The sequence below is a fragment of the Rhinatrema bivittatum genome, chromosome 4 (assembly GCF_901001135.1).
Source record: "Rhinatrema bivittatum chromosome 4, aRhiBiv1.1, whole genome shotgun sequence".
NCBI classification, from domain to species: Eukaryota; Metazoa; Chordata; class Amphibia; order Gymnophiona; family Rhinatrematidae; genus Rhinatrema; species Rhinatrema bivittatum.
In genome coordinates this window covers 67497069-67521164 of record NC_042618.1, presented here as the reverse complement: position 1 = coordinate 67521164, position 24096 = coordinate 67497069, and the positions used below count along the sequence as shown (strand labels likewise).

At 46.3% G+C, this 24096-nt stretch overlaps 1 protein-coding gene across 2 annotated transcripts; it reads right to left on the bottom strand.

Annotated features, from left to right (window-relative positions):
* Nucleotides 1–581: 581 nt before the first annotated feature.
* Nucleotides 582–24074, bottom strand: LOC115089313 (galectin-3-like). Of its 2 annotated transcripts, none has more exons than XM_029597414.1 (4): nucleotides 23999–24074; nucleotides 8745–8833; nucleotides 4825–4990; nucleotides 582–861 (listed from the first exon to the last, which is right to left on the bottom strand). In XM_029597414.1, the coding sequence occupies exons 1-4, from the start codon at nucleotides 24011–24013 to the stop codon at nucleotides 703–705; spliced, it is 429 nt and encodes a 142-aa protein (XP_029453274.1). In that variant the 5' UTR covers nucleotides 24014–24074; the 3' UTR covers nucleotides 582–702. The 2 variants fall into 2 exon arrangements, with proteins under 2 accessions (XP_029453274.1, XP_029453275.1); XM_029597415.1 differs by lacking the exon at nucleotides 23999–24074 and adding an exon at nucleotides 22396–22511.
* Nucleotides 24075–24096: the final 22 nt, after the last annotated feature.

Sequence of the window (24096 nt, the reverse complement as noted above, 5' to 3'; positions counted from 1 at the left end):
TATAAATCCAGCTAATGTAATAATTGGATTACAATTTCTTATGTTTTGTTTAATTACAGTATTCTTTGGTGGTATCCTCTCAAATTGTGGACTATAATTTTGACATATAGAAGGTGAATATTGGTGTGAATATTTGTGTTAATTAGTTTTTGACTTAATTGTGATATATGCAATTGTATTTCTTGATTTTTTGCATTTTTTATAAAATTGTAAAAACTCTAATAAACTTTAAATAAAAAAAAAAAAAAAAAGATATCCAGTAAAGTGGCACATTAATAGGCCACACAAAGCTGGTTAACTAAAAAACTTACAGGGTTACATTCAAACACAGCTGGTTAGCTTTTAAGTTATCCGGCTATATGTAGCTGAATAAATCTAGGATGGTATAGTCAGTGAGATAACATCTGGCTAACTTTGGCTGAATATCTTATCCAATTACCCAGCCTACTGAATATGGACCTCATATTTTTCTAGAGCAAATGTAATAAAATGTAAGAAAACAAATAATAAAGTTTTCACACTCTGCATATGTTTATCATGAAAAGGACAGTGTGATAACAAATTTCATTAAATGAACTGATGAATTTTATACTCATTCTTAAACATGTCAGTAATATTGAAATCATCTAAAAATGACAGCATTTTAAAACTGAAAAGACTGTTTCACCAACAACCAGAGTTTACTGTTTCCTAATTATGTTTCTAATACTTTCGAGAAATTGAAGCTTGAGTGACGGTAAAATCCCCCGTTACTGTCAGAAAGTTGATATCACTCATGGGCTTGTAGCGAGCTTTGTATGTTACCACATGTTTACCGTCCACATACACTTTGAAATAGTCCTCCTCGCACTCAATATCAATCTGTAATATAAAGACAAAGATATTTTCCCATTGTACTAACAAGCATTTATTTGTAATTTAATACTGTATTATGCTTATTCATAGGGTACCAGATTTGTCATATTTGCCATCTAATAGAAGGGTGTTAAATTTCAGTAATACTAGAGCTTTTACTTTTTCTTTTTATTTGTCCACTTTTATCCCCTTTTGACATCTTTCCCACTCATTCCGGTGGCATGCCAAGTGGTAGGAATGTGCATTAGTTTGAAACAAATGGGTAAAACACAATGAATAAGGCCATATTTTTCATTTGTGGACCCCTAACAAATGGAGAGGTCCCACAAATGAAACAAAAAATATTCATCTCATTTGTTTGTTTCCCATTCAAGTCTATAGCACATTCAAGTATAGGGCTGTGCCCTGTACAAATAAACAGGTGGAGATACCAAGTATAGGCTGTGTGACCTCACAGCCTTGTCAGAGCCTATGCAGAACCATTTGGTGAGGAGATTAGTCAGAGGTGCAGCATCTTTGTAAACAGCCTACAGCTGCTCTCTGGATCAAGTGACACTCACCCACTCCCACTGTAAAGTCTAAGCATGTGCAAGAAACAGTCTGTATTTTCTCTCTAGTTGTTGCAGAGAAATATGTGTCTGTAGATGCTCTCAGAGATTTATAAAACAAAAAAGCTTAGAACCTTTTGGATTTTGCACTGGTAAAGGGATGCTTGTGATCTTCTATCTGTTGCAGTGGTTTCTCTGTTGCAGTGTTTCAGTTCACTGCTGCTGATTTTGATTGTTCTCATCACTGGGGAAAGGTCAGGGTAGGAGACAGTGTGGAGATTGTCACCACACTGCAGTGCTGGTGATTTTTTTGTCTCTGGACATTAACAGACTGGAGAGAAGAAGAATCTTACCAGATTGCCAGTCTTTTTGGTTCTAACAGTTTCTTTCTGTGTGGAATGAATCAGTACTGAGTTCACACACAGCACAGCACACATACACCATATATGTGCCTTTGTATGTGACAGACAATTCTTCATACAATGAGTGGTACTGTGAGTGGAAACACAATTACAGTATCAATAAATAAATTCATTTGAAATATCTCAACTTTCAATAGGCTGTGCACTTCAATAAATTCCATTATGTCAAAAAAAGGAAGAGAGAGAGAGCAGAGCGATCATTTCCTGGTCTTATCCGAGTGCCGAGAGGCAGTCTTCAGTTGCGGTCCTGTTAGCGGTGTCTGACATCATCAATAGTGTCCAGATCATCTATAAAAGCTGACACCCTGTAGTGGAGCGGTGAGAGGGACAGAGAGACCATTTCCTGGTTTTACCCGAGTGCTGAGAGGCAGTCTTCATCTGCGACCCTGACAGGGGCATCTGACATCAAACAGTGCTCAGATCATCTTTAAAAGCTGATGCCCTGTGGAGTGTGAGCAGTGAGAGAGACATCGAGACCTTTTCCTGGTCTTATCCGAATGCTGAGAGGCAGTCTTCAGCTGTGGTCCTGTCGGGGGTGTCTGGCATCATCAAGTGCCTGGATCATCTATAATAGCTGATGCCCTGTGGCACGCAACCATTGGCACACAGCCAAAGCTGCATGACAAAGGCCCAACTCTGTAACTCATGAGCTTTAGTCTCTAAGTTGGCAGATATGGGAAAAAACAGGAATGGTGTGGTACAACCGATCCCACAGAGTCCTATCTCTAATCCAGATGCTTTACAACCCACTGTTGACAACTTTATGATTGTTCTTCATACAGATGGTCAAAATGCAGGACAAGAAGAACTTGGAGGTGTTTCCTCCATCCACAGTGAGACTCCAGTCTTCTTGAGTCCTGAGCCTCAACACATAATTCAACCAGGAGGAGATGTCTCTGCAGAATTGTCAGAGGAGAAGCTGTTAGTCTAAAGTGTCCAGTTTTCTCCATCTGATGGTGGGAATAAATCTGCAGAACTGACAAGTTTTGGGATCGTTACAATATCTACCCCTCTGGGGTTATCTACAGTCCCATCAAGCGCCCTTCCTAGACCATCTTTAATTACCCTTGAAACATTATGATCAGCCATTACAGGGCTGGAATATTCCTTAACAGCTAAAATTGATAATGTTCTACTTTTTTAAAATGATCTTTCTCTGAAAATGGCTTCTCACTCTCAAAAGGTGAGTGAGCATGATTTGAAACTTCAAGAATTCAATGTTAATGTCTTCAATCTTCAAAAGATCCAGACACAGCTCAGTCCACACTGTAGGGCTCCTGGTTTAAGTAGCTTGCTACATATAATAGTTGCATGATGACAGTAGTTGTCTAACCTAGAGCTACTGCTCTGAGGCATGACTAAATAACACATTTATTTATTTTTATTTATTTATAAGCTTTTATATACTGAAGTATTGGCGGGGGCCTTCACTCCGGTTTACATTTTTAACAACGCTATACATTGAATTCAGAGGAACAACTTTAACAGAATTAAAATTATAACGAATATATACAAAAGACCTGTTAAAGGTCTAAGTATGTCAATACTGTTAAAACATAGACATACTTTAACATACTTACAATTATAGCGAATATATACAAAAGATTAGGGGGGCTACATAAACAAGGGTGAGTGAAAGATCTTGGGAACAATACTGACAGTAGGTTAGTGATACATTATCAAGTGTTAAGAATGTTAAGATGATCAGATAGTGTGTTGATTGGAAGGGTACTGGGTTGGGGGATGAGCTAAGGGGAAGAAAAGAGGTTGGGTCTGGAGGGGGAGTTTAATGGAAAGAGGAGGGGAAATGTGGTAGTTAGGGCGGGTGGAGGAGTAGGTATGTGCTTAGATAAACATATGTGCTTAGATAAACCAGAATTAGGATGCAGGTCCATGGGCAGAATTTAGGGCATTGATGATGGATGTCTTTGAGTATTCCTATTCATCTGAAGTATGAATATTTTACATTTCATGAGTATCTAATTTTATGATTATTGATATTTGACAAGACCTGAATATCTTTCACAATTTGCCCTCTTCCAAACAAAAAGGGAGGAGGAATAGCCTAGTGGTTAGAGCAGTGGGCTACGAACCAGGCAACCAGGGTCCAAGTCCAGCTGTTGCTTCTTGTGACCTTGGGCAAGTCACTTTACCCTCCATTGCCTCAGGTACAAAAAAACTTAGATTGTAAACCCTCTGGGGATAGGGAAATACCTACCATACTTGAATGTAAACCAATGTGATATCTCAGATCAAATGGCAGTATATAAATAAAAATAATTTGAGTGAATTTAATTGCTGATTCATAAGATTAATAGAAGTCTTAGAAATACCTATAAGTTTGGATAATTCATAAAATTACATTTGTTTTTCCATTTTCTTAGTTCATATAATGGTCTGTGCTAAGTTTTCCATTTTTTGTAATTTTAAAGTTCTCACATACTTGGGTACATTTTAAAAAAAAACACGCAGGCACGAACAAAAGTACACCAGATTTTATAAGATACGCGCGTAGCCACGCATATCTTATAAAATCCGGGGTCGGCGCGCACAAGGGGATGCACATTTGTGCAACTTGCGCGTGCTGCCCGTTCCCTCTGAGGCCACTCCGAAATCGGAGCGGCCTCGGAGGGAACTTTCCTTCCACCCCCTGCACCTTCTCCTCCCTTCCCCTACCTAACCCACCCCCCCGGCCCTATCTAACCCCCCCCCCCCCACCTTTATCGCACAAGTCATACCTGCTCGAAGCAGGCGTAACTCGCGCGTGCCGATGACCCGCTGCCGCACCATCATCCAACTCGGGGGCTGGTCCAGAGGCCTCGGTCACGCCCCCTGGAACACCCCCGGGCCAGCACCACCCCCCCGGAACTGCCCTGAACGTCGCGCCGCCCCCCCCGACATGCCCCCCGACACGCACCCCTAGCAAAGCCCCGGGTCTTACGCGCGTCCACTTAACTTAAGCGCGTAACCCTTTTAAAATCCGGCCCACTATGTTTTACCTTAAATTTTTGTCCAGATGTAAATGGAACATTGTCCTCCTGCTTTTCCTCTTGTCCCCAAACACCATCAATCTTCGTGTTACAAACTATAGTCCTACTATCCCTAATGCGTGGATTGAAATGCAAAGCAGTATTTTTATCATCCTTTACCAAGTTTATGGAAAACCTATAAAAGAAAGAGGTGGACAGTTACTGATTATTAGTACTGTGTATAAGAAGCATTTCAGGATAGTATCTTATTGGTCATCTGCAGCAGTGGTTTTCAAATTTGGGGTCACAAATTAGTATGGTCTTGGCCCCATTCCCATCTCTGCTCCTGCAATGAACATTGCATATTCTGGAACATTCTGCTGCTGACGCATGGCTCTGTGTGGCTTCCAGAAAGTTTGAGCCATGCAGTACCCATACTTCTCTGCTGTTCTTGTGCTGATCGCTAAGAGGCATAAGCGTTCAAAAAACCATGTGAGTCAAAGTGAATGAAAGTGCATGGAGCTGTGAATTTTCAAAACAGAGTGCGAGGAGCATCATGAAAAAGAATGAGCAATTGGGAGGGAGATGTATAAGAAACTAACGGGCCGATACAGTACAGTGTGCTCCGATGGAGCGTCCAAATGCCGATGGAGCGCACTGTTACCCGGCATTTGGATGTACGTTTTGGATGAGCTAGCTTTACCCCTTATTCAGTAAGGGATAATAGCACGTCCAAAACGCGCATCCAACCTTCCCGAACCTAATAGCGCCATCAACATGTATTCCCGCGCGATACAGTAAGTAAAATGTGCAGCCAAGCCGCACATTTTACTTTAAGAAATTAGCGCCTACCCAAAGGTAGGCATTAATTTCTGCCGGCGCCGGGGAAGTGCACAGAAAAGCAGTAAAAACTGCTTTTCTGGGCACCCTCCGAGTTAATATCATGGCGATATTAAGTCGGAGGTCCCGAAAGTTGAAAAAAGTTAAAAAAAGAAAATTAAAAATGGGCCCACGGCTCATGGGTCGAAAACCGGACGCTCAATTTTGCCGGCGTCCGGTTTCCGAACCCATGGCTGTCAGCGGACTCGAGAACCGATGCTGGCAAAATTGCACGTCGGCTGTCAAACCCGCTGACAGCTGCCGCTCCTGTCAAAAAAGAGGCGCTAGGGACGCGCTAGTGTCCCTAGCACCTCTTTTTATCGCCGGCCCTAATTAAAATAAATTTAAATACTGTATCACATGCACAGGAGAGTGGCCTGTGCACGCACTGGGAGAGCGGGCGCTCGCCCGCTCTCCTGCATTTTTACTGTATTGGCTCGTATTGGATATGGAGTTGGGGGTGAGAGAGAAATTGCATGGGTGATAACAAGGAGGAGCGGAGGAAGAGTATGTGCTGTGAACATTAAAGAGAGAGGGAGAAAGAAAAGGAATAACAGACCTGATATACGTATAGTGCTTTGATTTTGTGATCAACTTTGGAAGGAAATCATGAATAAAAGATAGATCCATCCATTACATTAATTATAAGTGTAACACAGCTCGATCTCTTATTTTCAGCCATATTTATGTGATACCCCTAGGGGATGGCCACTATATGTCACTAAGTGCCTATATAGATCACATTATCAATGAGCCTTCCATCCCTCACAGCCCCTCCCTACCTGGAGGGACTGGATTAGATGTCTCAACCCTATTTAGCCCAGCCATTTTAGGACTCTATGGGATTAGTTTTAGGAAGCCTTGTGACAGTAAAGATGGTTTGATTTTACACTCTGGTGAAGCCTTCCAGCTTCACCCTGGAGTTTCAGTTGGAAGTGATACCTCATCGCACACTCCTTGCCAGAGGGTCTTTCTCCTATTAATTTACAGAGAGATAGATTTTTATGCCTGATTCCCTTTTGGGGCAAAAGGACTCTCACCCAGAGGACCAAAGACCTATGAGTCCACTCTAAATGCAGGTGAGCTAGCACCAGTGATGGATCCTGCTGCAAGAGACAGTGATGGCTGAAGATGTATCCAGCTTTAACTTTAGAAGTATTTTTTGGACATGAATAGTGTGGGGAGGTTTTTGGATGCCCCCTCCCCATTAGGATGCAAAGCTGGTGTAGCCTGATCCCATTTGACTTTTCCCCAAGAGAAGTCCCCAGAACAACTAAGGATGAAAGAACAAGATCAGGAGACCACAACCGGCTCTCCACCCTTGGGACCAGGACAGGCTGGGTGTCCAGAAAGGAGATGGATTAAGGTAGGACAGTTTTTGCTGTGAAGTGAGAATCCCTCCAATAGGATTCCTGGTTAGCCACTGGGTGAGCTTTGCACATGCAAAATCACCATAGGAGTTCTACCCAGAGGCCTGAAACAAAGGACACCTACCTACAGAGAAAATGATTCATATATTAACAGTCAGATGCAACTTCACTATGGCCAAATGGACTTTTATCTAATTATTATCAAATCAGTAAACTATAATTTAACACTCTAAACCTGGTCCTGTTGATTTTCCCCGGCATCCCACCCTATGGGATACAGCTACACTCTAAACACACTGAAAGCAAGGCACCTTGGTCTAAGCCATAAGCGAGAGCTTCCCCCCATAGAAAGAGTCCACCCTGGGCTAAAGAGTTTGAGCATCCCTGAAGAGGAATAAAAAAGTTTGGGTGCCCCTGGAATTAAAACCCCCAGTAAGGGTTACATTTATTTTATACAATATTCAAAATGGTTTACCAACAACATCCTGTTTCTTGCAATAGGACTGCAATATAAATGTCTTATGCACATAATTTAAGACCCTCGCTATGACCACTTGGGCCCAGACAATGCGCTTGCTTGATCATGACTCGTTCCATGTGGTCTTGGAGGCCCGGTTATTTTGGCGGCCATCTTTCCAATATTTTTGCCAACTCATACTCAGGAATGTTCTCTGGAAAACCAATAAAGCTAAGGTTGTTGCGGCGAGAGTTGGGCCGCATCATCCTCCACAACTGGGATGCGCCCTTCTGCCATTTCTAGGCAGTCTCCAAATTCAATTACCAAAGATTGGAGCCCATTTATTTGCTCAGAGATGTGGTTTAGTCATTCATCAAATACAGCAACCACTGTGGCTGTCACCCTCTCTGTCAGTGTTTTCTCCACAGCCCCTACAGATGCACCTGATTTAGTGACCTCCATCTTGCTATCCTTGTCTGGAGTCTTTGGCTTTTTTTTTTTTATCTTTTTGGATGGATTTCATTGCCATCTCTTCCTGCATCTTGAACACAAATCTGTCCATACAGTTCTCATGGAGAATATCTATCTGAAATGTCAATTATTACAGGCAGATGGATGTAGATGTTTGTATTTAGGGAGGTGTACCTGGAGCTCGGCAAAAACGCGATTTACCGGATCCACCACATCACGTGACCTCTTGGTGGTTTTAAGCTACTGGTGTCCAAACACTGACGTGAATAACACTGGCCAGATTCTATTTAAAAAATTTAATTTTAAAGGCAGAAACCAGTGAAAATATGTTTATGTTTGGATTTTCTAGTGCTTTTCAACTTTGACCCTATTAAAATTAATTCACCCTTACATCAGATCAAGGAATTTTTCAAAAGGCTAGGTGCCAAACTCATGATCCACTTTCCTTCCAAGTTTGGATGCAAATGGTCATCTTCTAACAAGATATGGTGCCCACAGAGACATGGACAGACAGATGGATTGAATCACTACAATAGTGCTTTCAGCCCTGGTTGAAAAGTCAGAACTGTCTCTAAGATAAATGATCTTAGGGATTCCTCTTCCAGTGACACAGGAGCATACTTCCACTGCTGTATTAGTGATAGTGGCATGACATGCTGGCTTTCCAACCAACCATGGTCCCCCCAGCTAGACACACATCTTGCCCGCCTCTTCCATCAGCCCTGTGAAAAGTACTGAAAAGAAAAGCAATACTACAGATTATTTAACTGTACCTGTTTGAGTTTACCAAAAGTTCTCCAACAACTGTTATTTTAATGCGATGATCCATAAATAAATTCAGCGGTTTTCTATATTCTGATCTCTGTAGGACAAACATCAATATTTATTTAGTGATATGATATAAGAACAAAAACTAAAAAGCTTCCCTTCAATTCAAGAACTTTTGCCTTTATACTGTTCGCTTGATATCTTATTTCAGATGCTCTCCCCACATGTAACAACTTGACCAGCTATGGACCATATTTCCTGGCACTGTATTTCTTGCACCTGGGTTCCTGTTGCTATATGCTGTATTTAATAAGCTTCTTACCCTAGGGATATTAAGTGTTGATGAACATTCCCCACAAAACTAAAAAGTCTACTTTGGAAAATTTATAAAATATTTAAAAGAGGATAAAATGTTAGTTTAAGAGCATCTTAACCCTAAAGTGTAGCTGTTTTCTAGATCCACATTAATTTCCAAAAATCAAATATAATGGACAAATCAGTAATTATTTAATCAACAATTACCCTTTTTACTCAGGAATACCTAACATGTTCATATGATAAAAAATTACTTTTAACTCCTGTAACCTCCGCCTCTGGGCACATAAAATGATGGGAGGGTTTTCCCTAGTGGAGTAAAGGTCTACCTCCGAAATTTATGTAGTGCATTTCAAGATACAGTCATGCAGGTGGTGAACTCAGATAGAGAAGGAGTAGTGCAGGAACTCTTGACTGGTTAGGGAGAACTCCAACCTCCTTCCCTCTATAAACTCTGGCCCAGCAACTATCTCTCAGTGCTGGCATAAAATAAAGGATAAGCCATACTGAGTCAGACAAAGGTCCATCAATCCCAGCATCCTGTTTTCAACAGTAGCCAATCCAGGTCACAACTGTTGTGTTCGTGGACCCTTGAGCCGGCTGTAACAGATGGTGACGCACTGTGGGAAGGTCCACAGTGGAGGTTGCAACTGGTAGGCGGCCTGAGGCAGGAGACCTGATGGATCTTCACCACTGGAAGCCCGAGATCCCCCCAGGAGGAGCTTGTGAGGACCCGAGCCGCTTGGACTTAAGAGAGAACTCCTGGATGGAAGCGCAGGACACAGAGGGTTGGAGCGGAGCCCGAAGCCAAGGATCAAGCTGGAGTCAGAAGCCAGGAACAAGCCGAGGTCAGAAGCCAGGAACAAGCCAAAGTCAGAACTGTAACTAGAGACTCTAAGCGAGTGAACCTCATTGCAAGGCAAGGACTGAGTGTAGATGCAGGGTTTAAATACCCTGAAGACATCTGAGTCATCCTGGGGCGGTGCTGGCTTTTCCTGAGCTGGTCTCTTTAAGAGAAGAGCCCCTGCGTGCGCGCCTAAGGGGCAGGGCCAGCCCCGGGGCATTGGCGGCGTCTCCTTCGCGCGGGGAGTGCCGTGGAGAGAAGCCGTGCAGGCCTGCACAGGCCGGAGGAATGCCGCAGCGACTCGGACTGTCCCCAAGGTAGGAGGAGGGACTGGGGCCTGGCCTGGGACAAAACAGTACCCCCCTCCTATGCCTCCTTCCCGGGGGCTTGGGCTTTGCAAGGTGGTCCAAGTGGAACTGGTGAAGGAGGTTCTTGTCCAGGATATTGGAGGCTGGCTCCCAAGAATTCTCCTCAGGACCATACCCCTCCCAGGAGAGAAGATATTCCCATCTTCTATGAAAGAACCGAACATCCAAGACCTCTTTTACCTGATAGTTAATGTCTGGTTCAGCAGTGAGTCTAGCAGGATCCAGAGGTTTGTCATGGAAGACCGACAGAATCAAAGGCTTGAGTAAGGACACGTGGAAAACATTGTGGATCCTTAAGGTGGGCGGAAGGCGTAGACGGTAGGAGACTGCGCCCACTCGCTCCACAACGGCAAATGGACTGATGTACCGGGGAGCCAAACGCATGGAGGGGATCCGCAGTTGGATGTTTTTGGTGCTTAACCATACCTTATCCCCAGGGTGAAATACTGGCACAGGGCGCCGCAGTCGGTCTGCATATTTATTTGAGTTAGCAGCAGTCTGTCATAGCCTTTCCCGAGTGGACTTCCACAGGATATGTAGCTGTCGAGCGGAGATTTGTGCTGCAGGAGACGATACTGTCAGAGGCAAAGGTAATGGAGGTCTGAGTTGTTTCCCATAGACCACATGAAAAGGGGGCTTATTGATGGCAGAATGTCGATGAAAGTTATAAGAAAATTCTGCCAACGGCAGCAGAGCCACCCAGTCATTTTGTTGGTCCCCAACAAAGGCTTGAAGGAAAGCTTTCAAGGTTCTGTTCGTGTGTTCTAGTTGACCGTTGCCTTGTGGGTGGAAGGCCATGGTGAAGTCTAATTGGACCCCAAACATTTTGTAGCGTGCTCTCCAATATTTTGCCGTGAACTGTGATCCTTGGTCCGAAGAAACATGGAGAGGGAGTCCGTGAAGGCGAAAGATATGCCGGGTAAAGAGTTGCACCAGTTCAGGCACGGTTGGTAGCTTGGCCAGGGGCACAAAATGAGCCATCTTTGAAAATCTGTCAACCATGACCCATATCACCATCTTACCCTCAGACAGAGGCAGGTCCACTATAAAGTCCATGGAGAGATGGGTCCATGGCTCGGTGGGAATGGGTAATGGTTGGAGGATGCCCCAGGGATGACCGGGCAGGGGTTTCTGTCGAGCACAGGTAGGGCAAGGACTTACATACAGAAGTACATCTTTCTTTACTTGAGGCCACCAGTAGTATCTGGTCAATAACTCCAAGGTCCGGGCGACGCCGGGATGACCAGCAGTTAGCGAGTCGTGAGCCCATGATAGTACTTTCTTGCGCAGACGAGTAGGCACTACCATCTTGCCCAAAAGCACAGTCGTAGAAGCTGCCAGGAGGACTTTGGCTGGGTCTAAGTTGTATTGAGGTGGTTTGGGGGTGTCCACAGTCTCAGTGGTATGGGAGAGAGCATCAGCCCAAGCATTCTTACATGCAGGTCGGTAGTGAAGAAGGAAATTGAAGCGGCTAAAGAATAAAGACCAGTGAGCTTGCCGAGGGTTAAGGCATTGGGCTCGACACAGAAACTCTAAATTTTTGTGGTCAGTATAGACAATTACGGGATATTGGGCCCCCTCAAGCCCCTGGCACCACTCTTCAAATGCCAGCTTAATGGCCAATAACTCTTTGTCGCCGATACTGTAGTTCGTCTCGGCAGGAGAGAAATTCCGGGAGAAGTACGAGCATGGCAAGGATTTCCCTGTCTTGGATAGTTGGCTTAGGACCGCTCCTAAAGCGATGTCTGACTCATCAACTTCGACAATAAACTGATGTTGGGGGTCGGGATGGTGAAGACAGACATCTCGAAGAAAGGCTCTCTTTAGCTCCTGGAAGGCTTTTTGCGCCGCCTGAGGCCAATTTCTGACGTCAGCTCCTTTTCTGGTAAGAGTGGTGAGCGAAGCCACTACCTGGGAGTAGTGTGCTATGAATTGGCGATAGAAATTGGCGAAGCCAAGGAAACGTTGAAGAGCCTTCACTCCCATAGGGCGAGGCCAATCCTTAATAGCTGCCACGTTATCTGGGTCCATATAGAAACCAGTAGAGGAGACGATGTACCCAAGAAATGGCAGGGATTTTCACTTGAACTGGCACTTCTCTAGTTTGGCAAAGAGGCAGTTGTCTCTTAGCTTCTGTAAAACCTGTCAAACGTGTACACCATGTGTGGCCAAATCCTTGGAATAGATCAGGACATCATCTAAATATATGATTACCGAGGTATGCAACATATCCCTCAGTACCTCATTCATGAGGTTTTGAAAGATTACCAGGGCATTACACAAACCAAAAGGCATGACCAGATATTCGTAGTGCCCATCTCTGGTGTTGAAGGCGGTTTTCCACTCATCGCCGGGTCGTATCCTTACAAGGTTGTAGGCTCCGGTGTTGCGGAGCGCTCGAAGAGCGATCCCACTTCCTGAGAGAGGTGTGTCCTTGGGCCGCGGCTCGACCCCAGAGGATTCCGAAGAGGGCCGCGGGAGGCGTGGCATGCCCGAGCATGGGTAGGACGGAAGCAAGACTGGAGTGATGACCAGGCGACATGCCCTCCTCCGGACCTGCACGCTTCGGAAGACCCAACAACGCAATGTTGGTCTTGTGAACAGTCCTCCGACCGTTCCCAGCCCTTTCGGACCTGCCGCAGGGTACGGCACGAAGCGGCAGGCCGGACAAAGGCCAGGACAGCGAAGACTGGAACATAGATTCAGACGAGACTCAGGAACAGGGTACTGGAAGTGCAGACGTAGACTCAGAAGCAGTGTACTGGGAGTGCAGACGTAGACTCAGAAGCAAGGTACTGGGAGTGCAGACGTAGACTCAGAAGCAAGGTACTGGACGTGCTGACGTAGACTCAGAAGCAAGATACTGGAAGTGCAGACGAAGACTCAGAGACAAGATACTGGGCATGCTGTCGTAGACTCAGAAGCAAGGTACTGAAGGTGCAGAGGTAGATTCAGAAGCGAGGTAGTGAAGATGCAGAGGTAGATTCAGAAGCAAGGTACTGAAGGTGCAGATGTAGACTCAGGAACAAGGGCTGAAGGAAGACCTGGGCATTGTCCCTCAGGGCACCCCGCTCAGACCACTCCTGGGACTGAGTCAAGGGCCACCCTGTCCCACGCGTCCCCAACACTGCCTTGGAGGGCAGGTCACGGACCACGCTGAGAACAGGAGAATGCAGGAGAGATCCAGGCGAAGCGAACTCCGATGCTGGGATACTGACATCCGAAGCCCCGTCGGCTGGCAGGAAGGGAAGCTCCAAAGAACAGGGACAAGTCCCACCTGTTGGCCACTCCAGGGCCCAACAGGCCAGAAGGCTCAGGAGCCAGATGAAGACGAAGGGCAGAACATATGGGACTGGATCAGGAACTGGATCTGGCACCGACATCAAGGCAACAGGGAAGAAGCAGGTTTGCTGCACACCGGCATCCAAAGCAGGATTTGCTGCACACCGGCAGCCAAGGCAGGAAACAGGGTCAGGAACAAGGACTTCTCAGAGACTTAGAAACGAGGTACATGGCTTGCATCACAGATGGCCCTAATCAGCCCGCCCTGAGGGCTGGTCACGGACCACGGCGTGGCTTGCCGCGAGGTACCAGGACATTGGAGGACACAGGATCAAGGTGCTAGCTTTCAAGAGGTTCAAAGGCAAGGTACTTAGCTTTCAGGCGAGTTTCAGGAACAAGGTGCAAGGCTTGTAATATCTGGACTGGATCATGGATACCGGATAGGAATCAGACCTCAAGGCAGGAACAGGAACAAGCGAACATCAGGACTGGAACAACTGGAAACATCTGGACAAGAAGCTCCGACAGGAAACATAGAAAACTTAGACCTTGCAGAAGGCTGGAACTCAAGGCAGCTCCTGGAACGAGGGTCTCAGGAGTGACCAACTCCTTGCGAAGGCAAAGACAGACTGAACGTTGAATCCCTTTGTAGAGCTGAGGTGGACAACGCCCAGGGAGGAGCCAGCAGGGGCCACACCTGGCTGGCCCTTGAAGAACAGATGAGAGGCGCGCGCTCGTGCCCTAGGAAGCTGGAAAGATGAGTGCTGGAAGCTGGTGGCGTCCTCAGCCACGTGGAGGACCCATGGAAGCAGGCAAGCAGCGAAGCAGGCCTGCCCTGGAGCTGGAGAGGTGGCAGGCTGCAGGAACGGCTTCCAGCTACGAAGATGAAAGCAGGAGAGCAGGAAGAGAGCTGGAGAAGGCTGACTGCAGGACAAGCCGGTAGCTGTAGCAGACTGCAGGCAGAGAGGTAAGGCTGGTTGCAGGGAAGCAGGGGGCTGTAGCAGGCTGCAGGCACTGCTCCAGGCTGCAAGGCTGAAGAGAGAAGTACTGGCTGCAGGGAGCTGGAGAAGCTGCAGGCACCGGCAGGGACGGTTCCCTGCCGGGTGAGGACCCGGGCTGAAGCAGGCACTGGAAGGGACAGCCTCCCTGCTGGCAGAAGGTCCCGGGATCGCAGCAGCACGTCGGGGGAAGGCAGAAACAGGAGCAGAGGAGCCGGCCGCATGGCAACAGCTGTGGGGACGGCCCCAGCTGATTCAGGAAAAGAGAAGCAGCAGCGTCAGCAGCCCGACTGGCTGTGAGAAGGTAAGAGCCTGCCCGCGCTCCTCGCGGGCAGGATCGCAACACCCGGAGATTCAATTTGGAGAAGATTTGAGCTCCTTGCAGGCGGTCTAGGAGTTCTGGAATCAGCGGTAACGGGTACCTGACACATTTGGTTATGGCGTTCAGACCACAATAGTTGATACAAGGCCTGAGAGATCCATCTTTCTTATCCACAAAAAAGATGCCGGCTCTGGCCGGGGATTTGGAAGGTCGGATGAAGCCTCGATCCAGGTTTTCTTGTATGTAGCTAGACATAGCCTTGGTCTCCGGGAGGGACAAAGGGTACACACGCCCCCGCGGGGGTGTGGTACCAGGCTTCAGGTCAATGGAGCAATCGAAGAGTCGGTGTTCCTGGAGAAGTTCAGCTTTTTCTTTGGAAAATATGACCGAGTAGTCCTGGTAAGGTTCAGGTATAGCGAGGGGTGTGGTAAAAAGCGGAACACCGGATCAAGAGACAGTGGCTAGGCAGGAGTTGAAACAGGAGATGCTCCAGGATGCAATTTGAAGAGTCTCCCAGTTGATCACCGGAGAATGCTTTTGAAGTCAGGGTAGGCCCAAAACAACCGGGTGAATTGATCTCTCCAGAATAAGGAATGATATCTCCTCTGTATGGAGGAGACCCATGCGGAGCGTTAATGGCTTGGTGCTGGTGGAAATGCTTCCCGGAAGAAGGGTTCCGTGGATGGAGGAAACTCAAAGTGAAGTGGCTGAATGCCTAACTGCAACTGCTGGACCAGGTCGTAGAGAATAAAGTTCCCTCTGGCTCCAGAGTCCAGCAAGGCCAGGATAGCGAATGAACCACCAGGATATTCTAGGGTCACTGGTATGGTGCATTGAGGAGCATATTCACTTCTCCTAGGGTCAGCTCCCCGATGAGCCCTAGGCCCTGGCGTTTCCCGGCCATTCACCACATTGAGCCAGGAAATGTCCTTTGTTGCCGCAGTACAAAGGCCCAAGGAACGTCGGCGACTTCTCTCCTCCTGGGAGAGAGGACCTCGTCCCAGCTGCATGGGTTCTGGCACTTGGCTGCCGGAGGGTTTCAGGGAAGATGCCATCGGGCATGGAGAAGCAGGAGTCACATTAGTCAATCTCCGATTAGGTCTCCCCTCGTGGCTATGTAGCTGTAGTCGACGGTCTATCCTTCCTGTCAGGTCAATCATAGAATCCAAATCGTCGGGAAGCTCTCTTGCCGCTAGTTCGTCCCGGAGATGAGGAGACAGATCTTCCAAGAAAATCCCGTGGAGTCTGTCCTTTCTCTAGTCTAGCTCAGTGGCCAGGGTGCGGAATTCGACCGCATACTTGACAAGCGACCGAGTACCCTGATGTAAGCATAGTAGTTCTGTAGCTGCCGTGGACTTGCGAGCAGGTTCATCAAAAATTTGTCTAAAGGTAGCCACAAATTGTTCCAGGTCCCCCAAGATGGGGTCTTTACGTTCCCACAATGGCGAAGCCCAGACAAGAGCCGGCCTTCCAACAGGAAGATGATGTAGCTGGTCTTGACTAAGTCAGATGGAAATTGCAAGGGGAGCAGAGTGAAATGAACAAAGCATTGATTGAGAAAACCACGGCACTGTTTAGCGTCCCCCGAATACCGGGACAGGGTTGGTAGCTGCGTGGTTGTCACCGGTTCCAGGCTAGGCATCTGAGCAGGCACCGGCTGTGGTAATAGAGGTGTGGCGTCCATTCGGGTTGCCAGTATTTCCAAGGGGGCCGTCAGGACATCCAGACAATGTTGTTGTTGTGGTCACTGGGCGATGCCAAGAATGGCCTGGAGGCTAGCAAGGTCCGCCGGGTTCATGGCCTTGCAAACTATTGTGTTCGTGGACCCTTGAGCCAGCTGTAACAGATGGTGATGCACTGTGGGAAGGCCCACAGTTGAGGTTGCAACCGGTAGGCGGCCTGAGGCAGGAGACCTGATGGATCTTCACCACTGGAAGCCCGAGATCCCCCCGGGAGGAGCCCATGAGGACCCGAGCCGCTTAGACTTAGGTGAGGCCTCCTGGATGGAAGCGCAGGACACAGAGGGTCGGACCGGAGCCCGAAGCCAAGGATCAAGCTGGAGTCAGAAGCCAGGAAGAAGCTGAGGTCAGAAGCCAGGAACAAGCCGAAGTCAGAAGCCAGGAACAAGCCGAAGTCAGAACTGCAACTAGAGACTCTAAGCTAGTAAACCTCGTTGCAAGGCAAGGACTGAATGCAGATGCAGGGTTTAAATACCCTGAAGACATCTGAGTCATCCTGGGGCAGTGCTGGCTTTTCTGGCTCTGGCCCCTTTAAGAGAAGAGCCCCTGCATGCGCATGCGCCTAAGGGGCAGGGCCAGCTCCGGAGCATCGGCGGCATCTCCTTTGCGCAGGGAGAGCCATGGAGAGAAGCCGTGCAGGCCTGCACAGGCCGAAGGAATGCCGCAGCAACCCGGACCGTCCCCGAGTTAGCAGGAGGGACAGGGGCACGGCCCAGGACCGCAACAACTACCTGACAGGATCCCAAGAAGGTAGATAGATGCCATGCTGCTTATCCCAGGGATAAGAAGTAGATTTCTGCAACTTTACCTTAATATAGTTGATAGACTTTTACTCTAGTAACTTGTCCAAACCTTTTTTAAATGCAGCTACACTAATAGCTTTCATCACATCTTCTGGCAACAAATTCCATAGCTTAATTATGCGTTGAGTTAAAAAATATTTTCTCTTAGTTTTAAGTGTATCACCTAGTAACTTCAATTTGTGACCCCTAGACTTTGACCATTTTGAAAGAGTAAACAACCGATTAACGTTTACTTGTTCCACTCCACTCCAACCAAAATGATAAAGGGGATGGAACAGCTCCCCTATGAGGAAAGGCTGATGAGGTTAGGGCTGTTCAGCTTGGAGAAGAGACAGCTGAGGAGGATATGATAGAGGTCTTTAAGATCATGAGAGGTCTTGAATGAGTAGATGTGAATTGGTTATTTACACTTTCGAATAATAGAAGGACTAGGGGTCATTCCATGAAGTTAGCAAGTAGCACATTTAAGACTAATCGGAGAAAATTCTTTTTCACTCCACTCACAATAAAGCTCTGTAATTTGTTGCCAGAGGATGTGGTTAGTGCAGTTAGTGAAGCTGGGTTCAAAAAAGGTTTGGATAAGTTCTTGGAGGAGAGGTTCTTGGAGGAGAAGTCCATTATAGAAACATAGAAATGATGGCAGAAGAAGACCAGATGGCCCATCCTGTCTGCCCAGCAAGCTTCGCACATTTGGGGTTTTTTTTTTCTCATACTTATCTGTTTCTCTTGGCTCTTAGTAACCTTTTGGTTCTATTTCCCTTCCATCCCCACCATTAATGTAGAGAGCAGTGTTGGAACTGCATCTAAGTGAAATATCTAGCTTAATTAGTTAGGGGTAGTCCTTGTTGGTTGTCTGTATATAAATCCACTTTTCTTCATTCCCCCTGCCATCAAAGTAGAGAGCTATGCTGGATATGCGTGAAGTATCGGTCTTTCTCCCCTGCTGTTGAAGCAGAGAGCTATGCTGGATATGCGTGAAGTATCGGTCTTTCTCCCCTGCCGTTGAAGCAGAGAGCTATGCTGGATATGCGTGAAGTATCGGTCTTTCTCTGATTAATGGCTATTAATCAAGTTTACTTAGGGAATAGCCACTAATATTAATTGCATCAGTAGCATGGGATCTTCTTAGTGTTTGGATAATTGGCAGGTTCTTGTGGCCTGGTTTGGCCTCTGTTGGATCCGGGATGCTGGGCTTGATGGACCCTTGGTCTGACCCAGCATGGCAATTTCTTATGTTCTTATGTTCTTATTATTTTATAGGCCTCCACTATATCTCCTCTCAGATATCTCTTCTCCAAGCTGAAGAGTCCTAACCTCTTTAGCCTTTCCTCATAGAGGCAGGACCAGCAGAAACACTAGGAGGTCATATCCAACCCCAAACACATGGGTCAAGTGCAATACTCTCCTCTGATTCCTCTTCCCTTCAAACTCAGACTCACAACAATGGAAGACATCCAGGATCTACTCAAGACTCCTTGGCCCCTCAGTATTGCACTTGACTTTCTTCGTCTTTTCCACCCAGCAATATGCAGGTCTCCATGTTATCCTCCACTCTTGTCCTGTGTGCAGCTCTCCACATTTCAGAGACAACGCCTTCCTCTTTCCTTCTGCCTATTCCCTCAAGAGAAGGAAATACCTCTTCTCCACACTCTCAGTCTCAGGCCTTTTCCTTTGAGGGAAAAAGCCTCTTCTGGGCCCCACTCCATATTGGGGTGATCCCTGGGCCCAGCAGCCCACAGGCTGGCTACTCTAGATCACTACATTCTGGAGGTGCTTCTCATTTAGATTACAACCTAGGAAAGGAAAACTTCCCGCCAAATCCTCACAGATTTATATCTTCCTGGGTCAGATCTTTCACTAATTACCTAACCCCACACTCAAGGGGATCAACACACCAAATCTTATTCACAACAATTACATTCTGTGGTTATCCAGTGGTATAATACACTCAAACATGTAAAGCACTGTAGATTAAATTCAACCAGTAATAAACCTGGGATCTCTCCCACTCAGAATATCTTAGACTACTAAAATTAAAAAGAAGCACAATTTTTGTGGGTGTCCCCTCACATATTTTTCAGTTTCGATTCTTCTAAAAATCATTTAGGGGTAATTTTTGTAATGCATGCCTAAAAAAAGTTAAGAAATACTACAGGATGCTTGGTTTGATGGACTTTGGTCTGACCTAGCATGCTATTTCATATATTCTTATGTACTAAATTACTCCAGTTTTCAAAGTGAACTTGTGCACATATGTTCTGTTTGAGGATTACTCCACCAAACTACCCACACACAGTCATACCTGTTAATTTGTAATAGAAACTTTTGGGGAAAATTTGCATATATACTTTTGAAAATGTAACAATTTACATGAAAGTACAAACCCTTTTAGAAACCTGTCCCTGGGAGTGCCGCTACTCAATCTGGGTAAATGTACGCGCAAGCAGGACATATATAAATTAACTACCATTTGCGGTGGGCAATTTTATAACAGGCCATTTCCCTGGGTAAAGCAACATTTTAACCAGGTAGGGGAAAGTAAGTACTCATCACTGATTTTAATGGAGTTCTCAGCAGTTTTCAGTCTTATTGCCTAAAAGTTGCTTTTGGAAAAGCTTTGGGATTTTTATTTTTATTTTTTTTTATTTATTATAGGTTTTTATATACCGATAGCCGTTTGCACATCGTATATGAATGTTTCACTGGTTCACCTCCTTCTCGACCCAGTGGGTCATTTTTCCTCCTTTGCTTCTGCACTACATCTAGGATCCCCCAGGGAGCTTTGCTGTTGCTCACATTATTCAACATCTTTCTAAGACCATTGGTCAGCTTTTGAAGATGATATGAGTTTTCGTATTTATGCTGACAAATACATAAAATAAATGTCTAGAAGCCCACTCTGCTCCTTTCCCCATCCCCCATAACCCAAGCCAAAACCTCCCACCCCTTACCACTGCAGGGAGCTTGGTATAATCATCCAGCTCCCTGCACATCCAGCAATGCTTTGACAGTAGTTTGACTGTCACAAACAATGCTGACAACAATGCTGGTATCTTACGATTGTACTTTGTTTCAAGGAATGGTAAGGAATTTGGGGGGTTCAGAGTGGAGTGGGAGATTTTGGATTCGGTTTGTGGGGTGGAAAGAAGGGTGAGCTTCTGGAGGAGGCTTCCTTAAAATTATAATTTGCAAATTTGGGGGGAGGCTTTTTGGGCTTATAGGCCCACTATGTATTTTATATATTTTTTGGGGGGGAGGGGCCTTGAGGAGGGAGGGCATTTCATCTGGGTGGGGAATTGGGCTCATAGGCCCGCTAGGTTTTGTTTTAATTGGGCTTTGCTATTTAACCAGCTATATTCTTTGAATATGGCCAAACGTCGTGACGTCACTTCTTCAGCGGCCAATTGCACGCTTTCCCCCGTGCAGGCGGCCATCTTCGTCTTCGTCGGGAGGAGCTATGATCGTGTTCTTGCTGACGGCTGCAAAAGTAAGTTGTGCAGGCGTCCAAAAGCGACTTATTTTTGGGATCTTGACAGATCCCAAAAGTAAGTCGCTTTTGGAAAAAAACCAAAATTGTCGCTTTTGGAAAAAAAAAAACCAAAATTGCTTTTGGCTTTTTTTTTGCTTCGCCGTTGCTTCGCCGTTTTTTTTGCTTCGCCGTTGCAGTCTCCGTGGCAGCCCCAGTCCGGACATCGGAGGGGGGCTGCAACGTTTTTTCGGCTTCGAGAGCAGGGGAGAGGACTGGGGCTGCCACGGAGACCGGCACCCATGATCGCGGCCGGGGCAGGTGAGCGGGGGCTGGGGGAAAGCTTGCCACCTACCCTTACCCCTGCCTCTACCGCAGGGGTCAGGGTAGGCGGTAAGTTTGCAGGTTAAACGCGCGACAAAACGGCAGGGAAAACTAGCGATAGTCGGGGCGCGGGTTACGGGATGCTAGGGAATAGCTAATTCGCTCGTTTGCATGCAATATACATGCCGCGTGCGGAAGGGGTTGCCCGGGGAATTTAGGACGCGGTAGGAGTAGGTTAAAGGGGATTCGGGATCGCAGGAAGGGCTAACGCGGCCGGAAAGTGAGTAAAAAGCGGCTTAGGAGCAGGGTAAACGCGGCCGCACTTTACAGGATAGACCCGATTGTTTCCCCTCCATGGCACTTCTCTCCTTTCCTGTCTTCCTCTCCATCCATAACTTTGCTCTTCCCATTCTATTCCATCTCTTCTATTTTTTACCTTTTACCCCTGTATCTCTTATCTTATTCTTCAGTCACCCTATCTCAGCTTTCCTTCTCCAGTCTCTCTCACCTAGCAATCTTTCCATTTTATCCTTTACCACAGTCTAGCTCTTCCCCCTTTCCTTTAACCCTTTCCAGCCTCTCATTTGTCTCTCTTGTGCCAGCTGTCCCTCAATATGCCCCCTCCTTCCCTCCCCTGTGCCCTCTGTCCTGTGCTTCCTTCCTTCCTCTATCCTCCCATCCTGTCTCTTTATGCCCTCTTTTTTCTTTCCCTCCCTGTGCCCTTCTTTTTCCCTGTGCCCCTTCTGCCCTACTAGCTCTCTTCCTTCTCCCTCCCATGTCTTGTTCTTTCTTTCCTTCTCCCTCCCCTGTGCCTCTTCTTCCCTCCCCTGTTCCCATTCCCTTCCTTCCCTTCATAGTCCCTTTGTGCCTCTCCCTTCCCATGTCACCCTTGAGTGTATCTCTCCCTTCCCTCCTCTGTGTCTCTCCCCTTCTCTTGTCCTTCCCATTCTTCCCTCCATGCCCACTCTGTGTCTGTCTCCTCCCATCATGCCCCCATGTGTATATCTCTCTTTGCCTTCCCTGTTTCTCCCTCCTTCCCTGTGCCTCCTCCTTCACTCCATGTCCTCTGTGTCTATCCCCTTCTCTTTCCTTTTCCCCTTTAGTAGTTCTCCCCTCTCCTTACTGTTTTTTTCCTTTCTCCTCCTGTACCCTACTACTTCTGACTCTTTCCCCCTTCTCTCCTCTTGCAGGGTACCTCATTTTAGCGGCTCTCTTGGCTCTCTGTCCAGCACATAGTAAGGGAGGAGGCGGGACCCAAAGAGTAATTGATAGTGGAGATCTCCGGAAGCCAGAGGGAGCTGAGGACTGAACTGTGCCCCACCTCCTCTCCCCATGGGTCCAATCAGAGAAAGGAGGTAGGGGTTGGGGGCACAGCAAAGCTCTTTTATGATTGGTGCAGACCCTATCTCCCGCCCTATGATCAGGAAGAACTGTGGGGGAGAGGAGGAACTGCCTGCACTTCCTGGACTTTAAGTGTCCTGTCAACACTTCTGAACTGACACTGCACAGCATAAGTAAAAACCAGGCTGTCTAGTCCAAAACCAAGCAGTTGGCAGCTGTACCCCCACCTCCTAATTCAACCATTTGAAGGAAGCTACAGAGTCCTTTCTTCAGTCTCAACCCCTCCCCTCACAAGCAACCTGCAGGGAACTGGATGAGAAGGGGGTGATGCTGAGGCTGGAGCAGACAGAGCAAAAAAAAGAGAAAAGGCACTCCTTTCCCTAATCCAACCCACGCCCCCGTTCTGAAGGGAACAGGAGGAAGAGGGATATTTTATGGAAGTCTACAACTGGCACTACTGCTCACAAGTTTCAAACTTGTTCTAATTCAGCCCCTTTTTGTGTCTGTTACCACGTATCCAGCATATGCATATGTACTTTTCTTTGTAACTAGCACCATGGCAAACTGCTATTACTGAGGGCATTTTCAGAATAAATAATTTCATATACTCGGAAAGATAGGATCTTTCTAAAAAAAAAAAAACATAAAAAAGAAGGTTGCACAGCATTTCAATTCAAAACAAAACAGACATTTCACAGTTAAAAGTTTGTAATTTATATGCTTTCACTTGATAAATAGTTGAGTTGTATTTGGTACATTTTGTATTTAGTTTCAATATTGTTTAAAAGTAATGTGAAAGGTTTTCAATAAAAAACATATATTTTTGCATCGTGAGACGTGAAATTTTAAGCACATAATTGCTGCAGAATTTGCTAATCTTTGCCACAAACCTTAAACTATCTGCCCCAGAAACAGGAGATTTTGCTTAGAACCCAGACAGAAGGTATTTATTTTATTTTATTTATTAATTTCTATACCGGCTTTCACGACCAAAGGTTGCATCAAGTCGGTTTACATTTAACAAGGTCGTGTAATAAACATAGAACTAGGGTAATTGAACTGGTGCAGAAAATAATAGTTACAATGAACAAGGAAATTACCAACTGGGATAGGAGGAAAAAAGAGAAAAGGGACAGGAATATTTACATAGTAAAACGCATTTACAGTGAATATTTACATAGTATGCAATAAAGGATCTGTGTCAAGAGGATGTCAAGAGCTAAATGCAGTCAAGGACGGGGAGGGGAATGGGCTGGTGGGGTTTACACTAGGATAGAGGGAAGAGGAGGTGACAGATGGTGGTTTGAAAGGGAACCTGGATCAATCTGAACTCTGGTAGGCTTTTTATCAGGTATCCCCCTGCCCATCCAGTTACATACATTGCTATTATTAAATTTCAACAACTTTGATGACACAAACTCCATTCTTTCTCTTATTATAAAATTGTGAGAACTCACCTGGACGTCAGCCATTGTGGTTGTCCTAAACCCAAGTCAAAAAGAACACGTTGTCAGTTCCTTTTTTCTTCCAACACTGTAAGAAAGGATGCATTAAC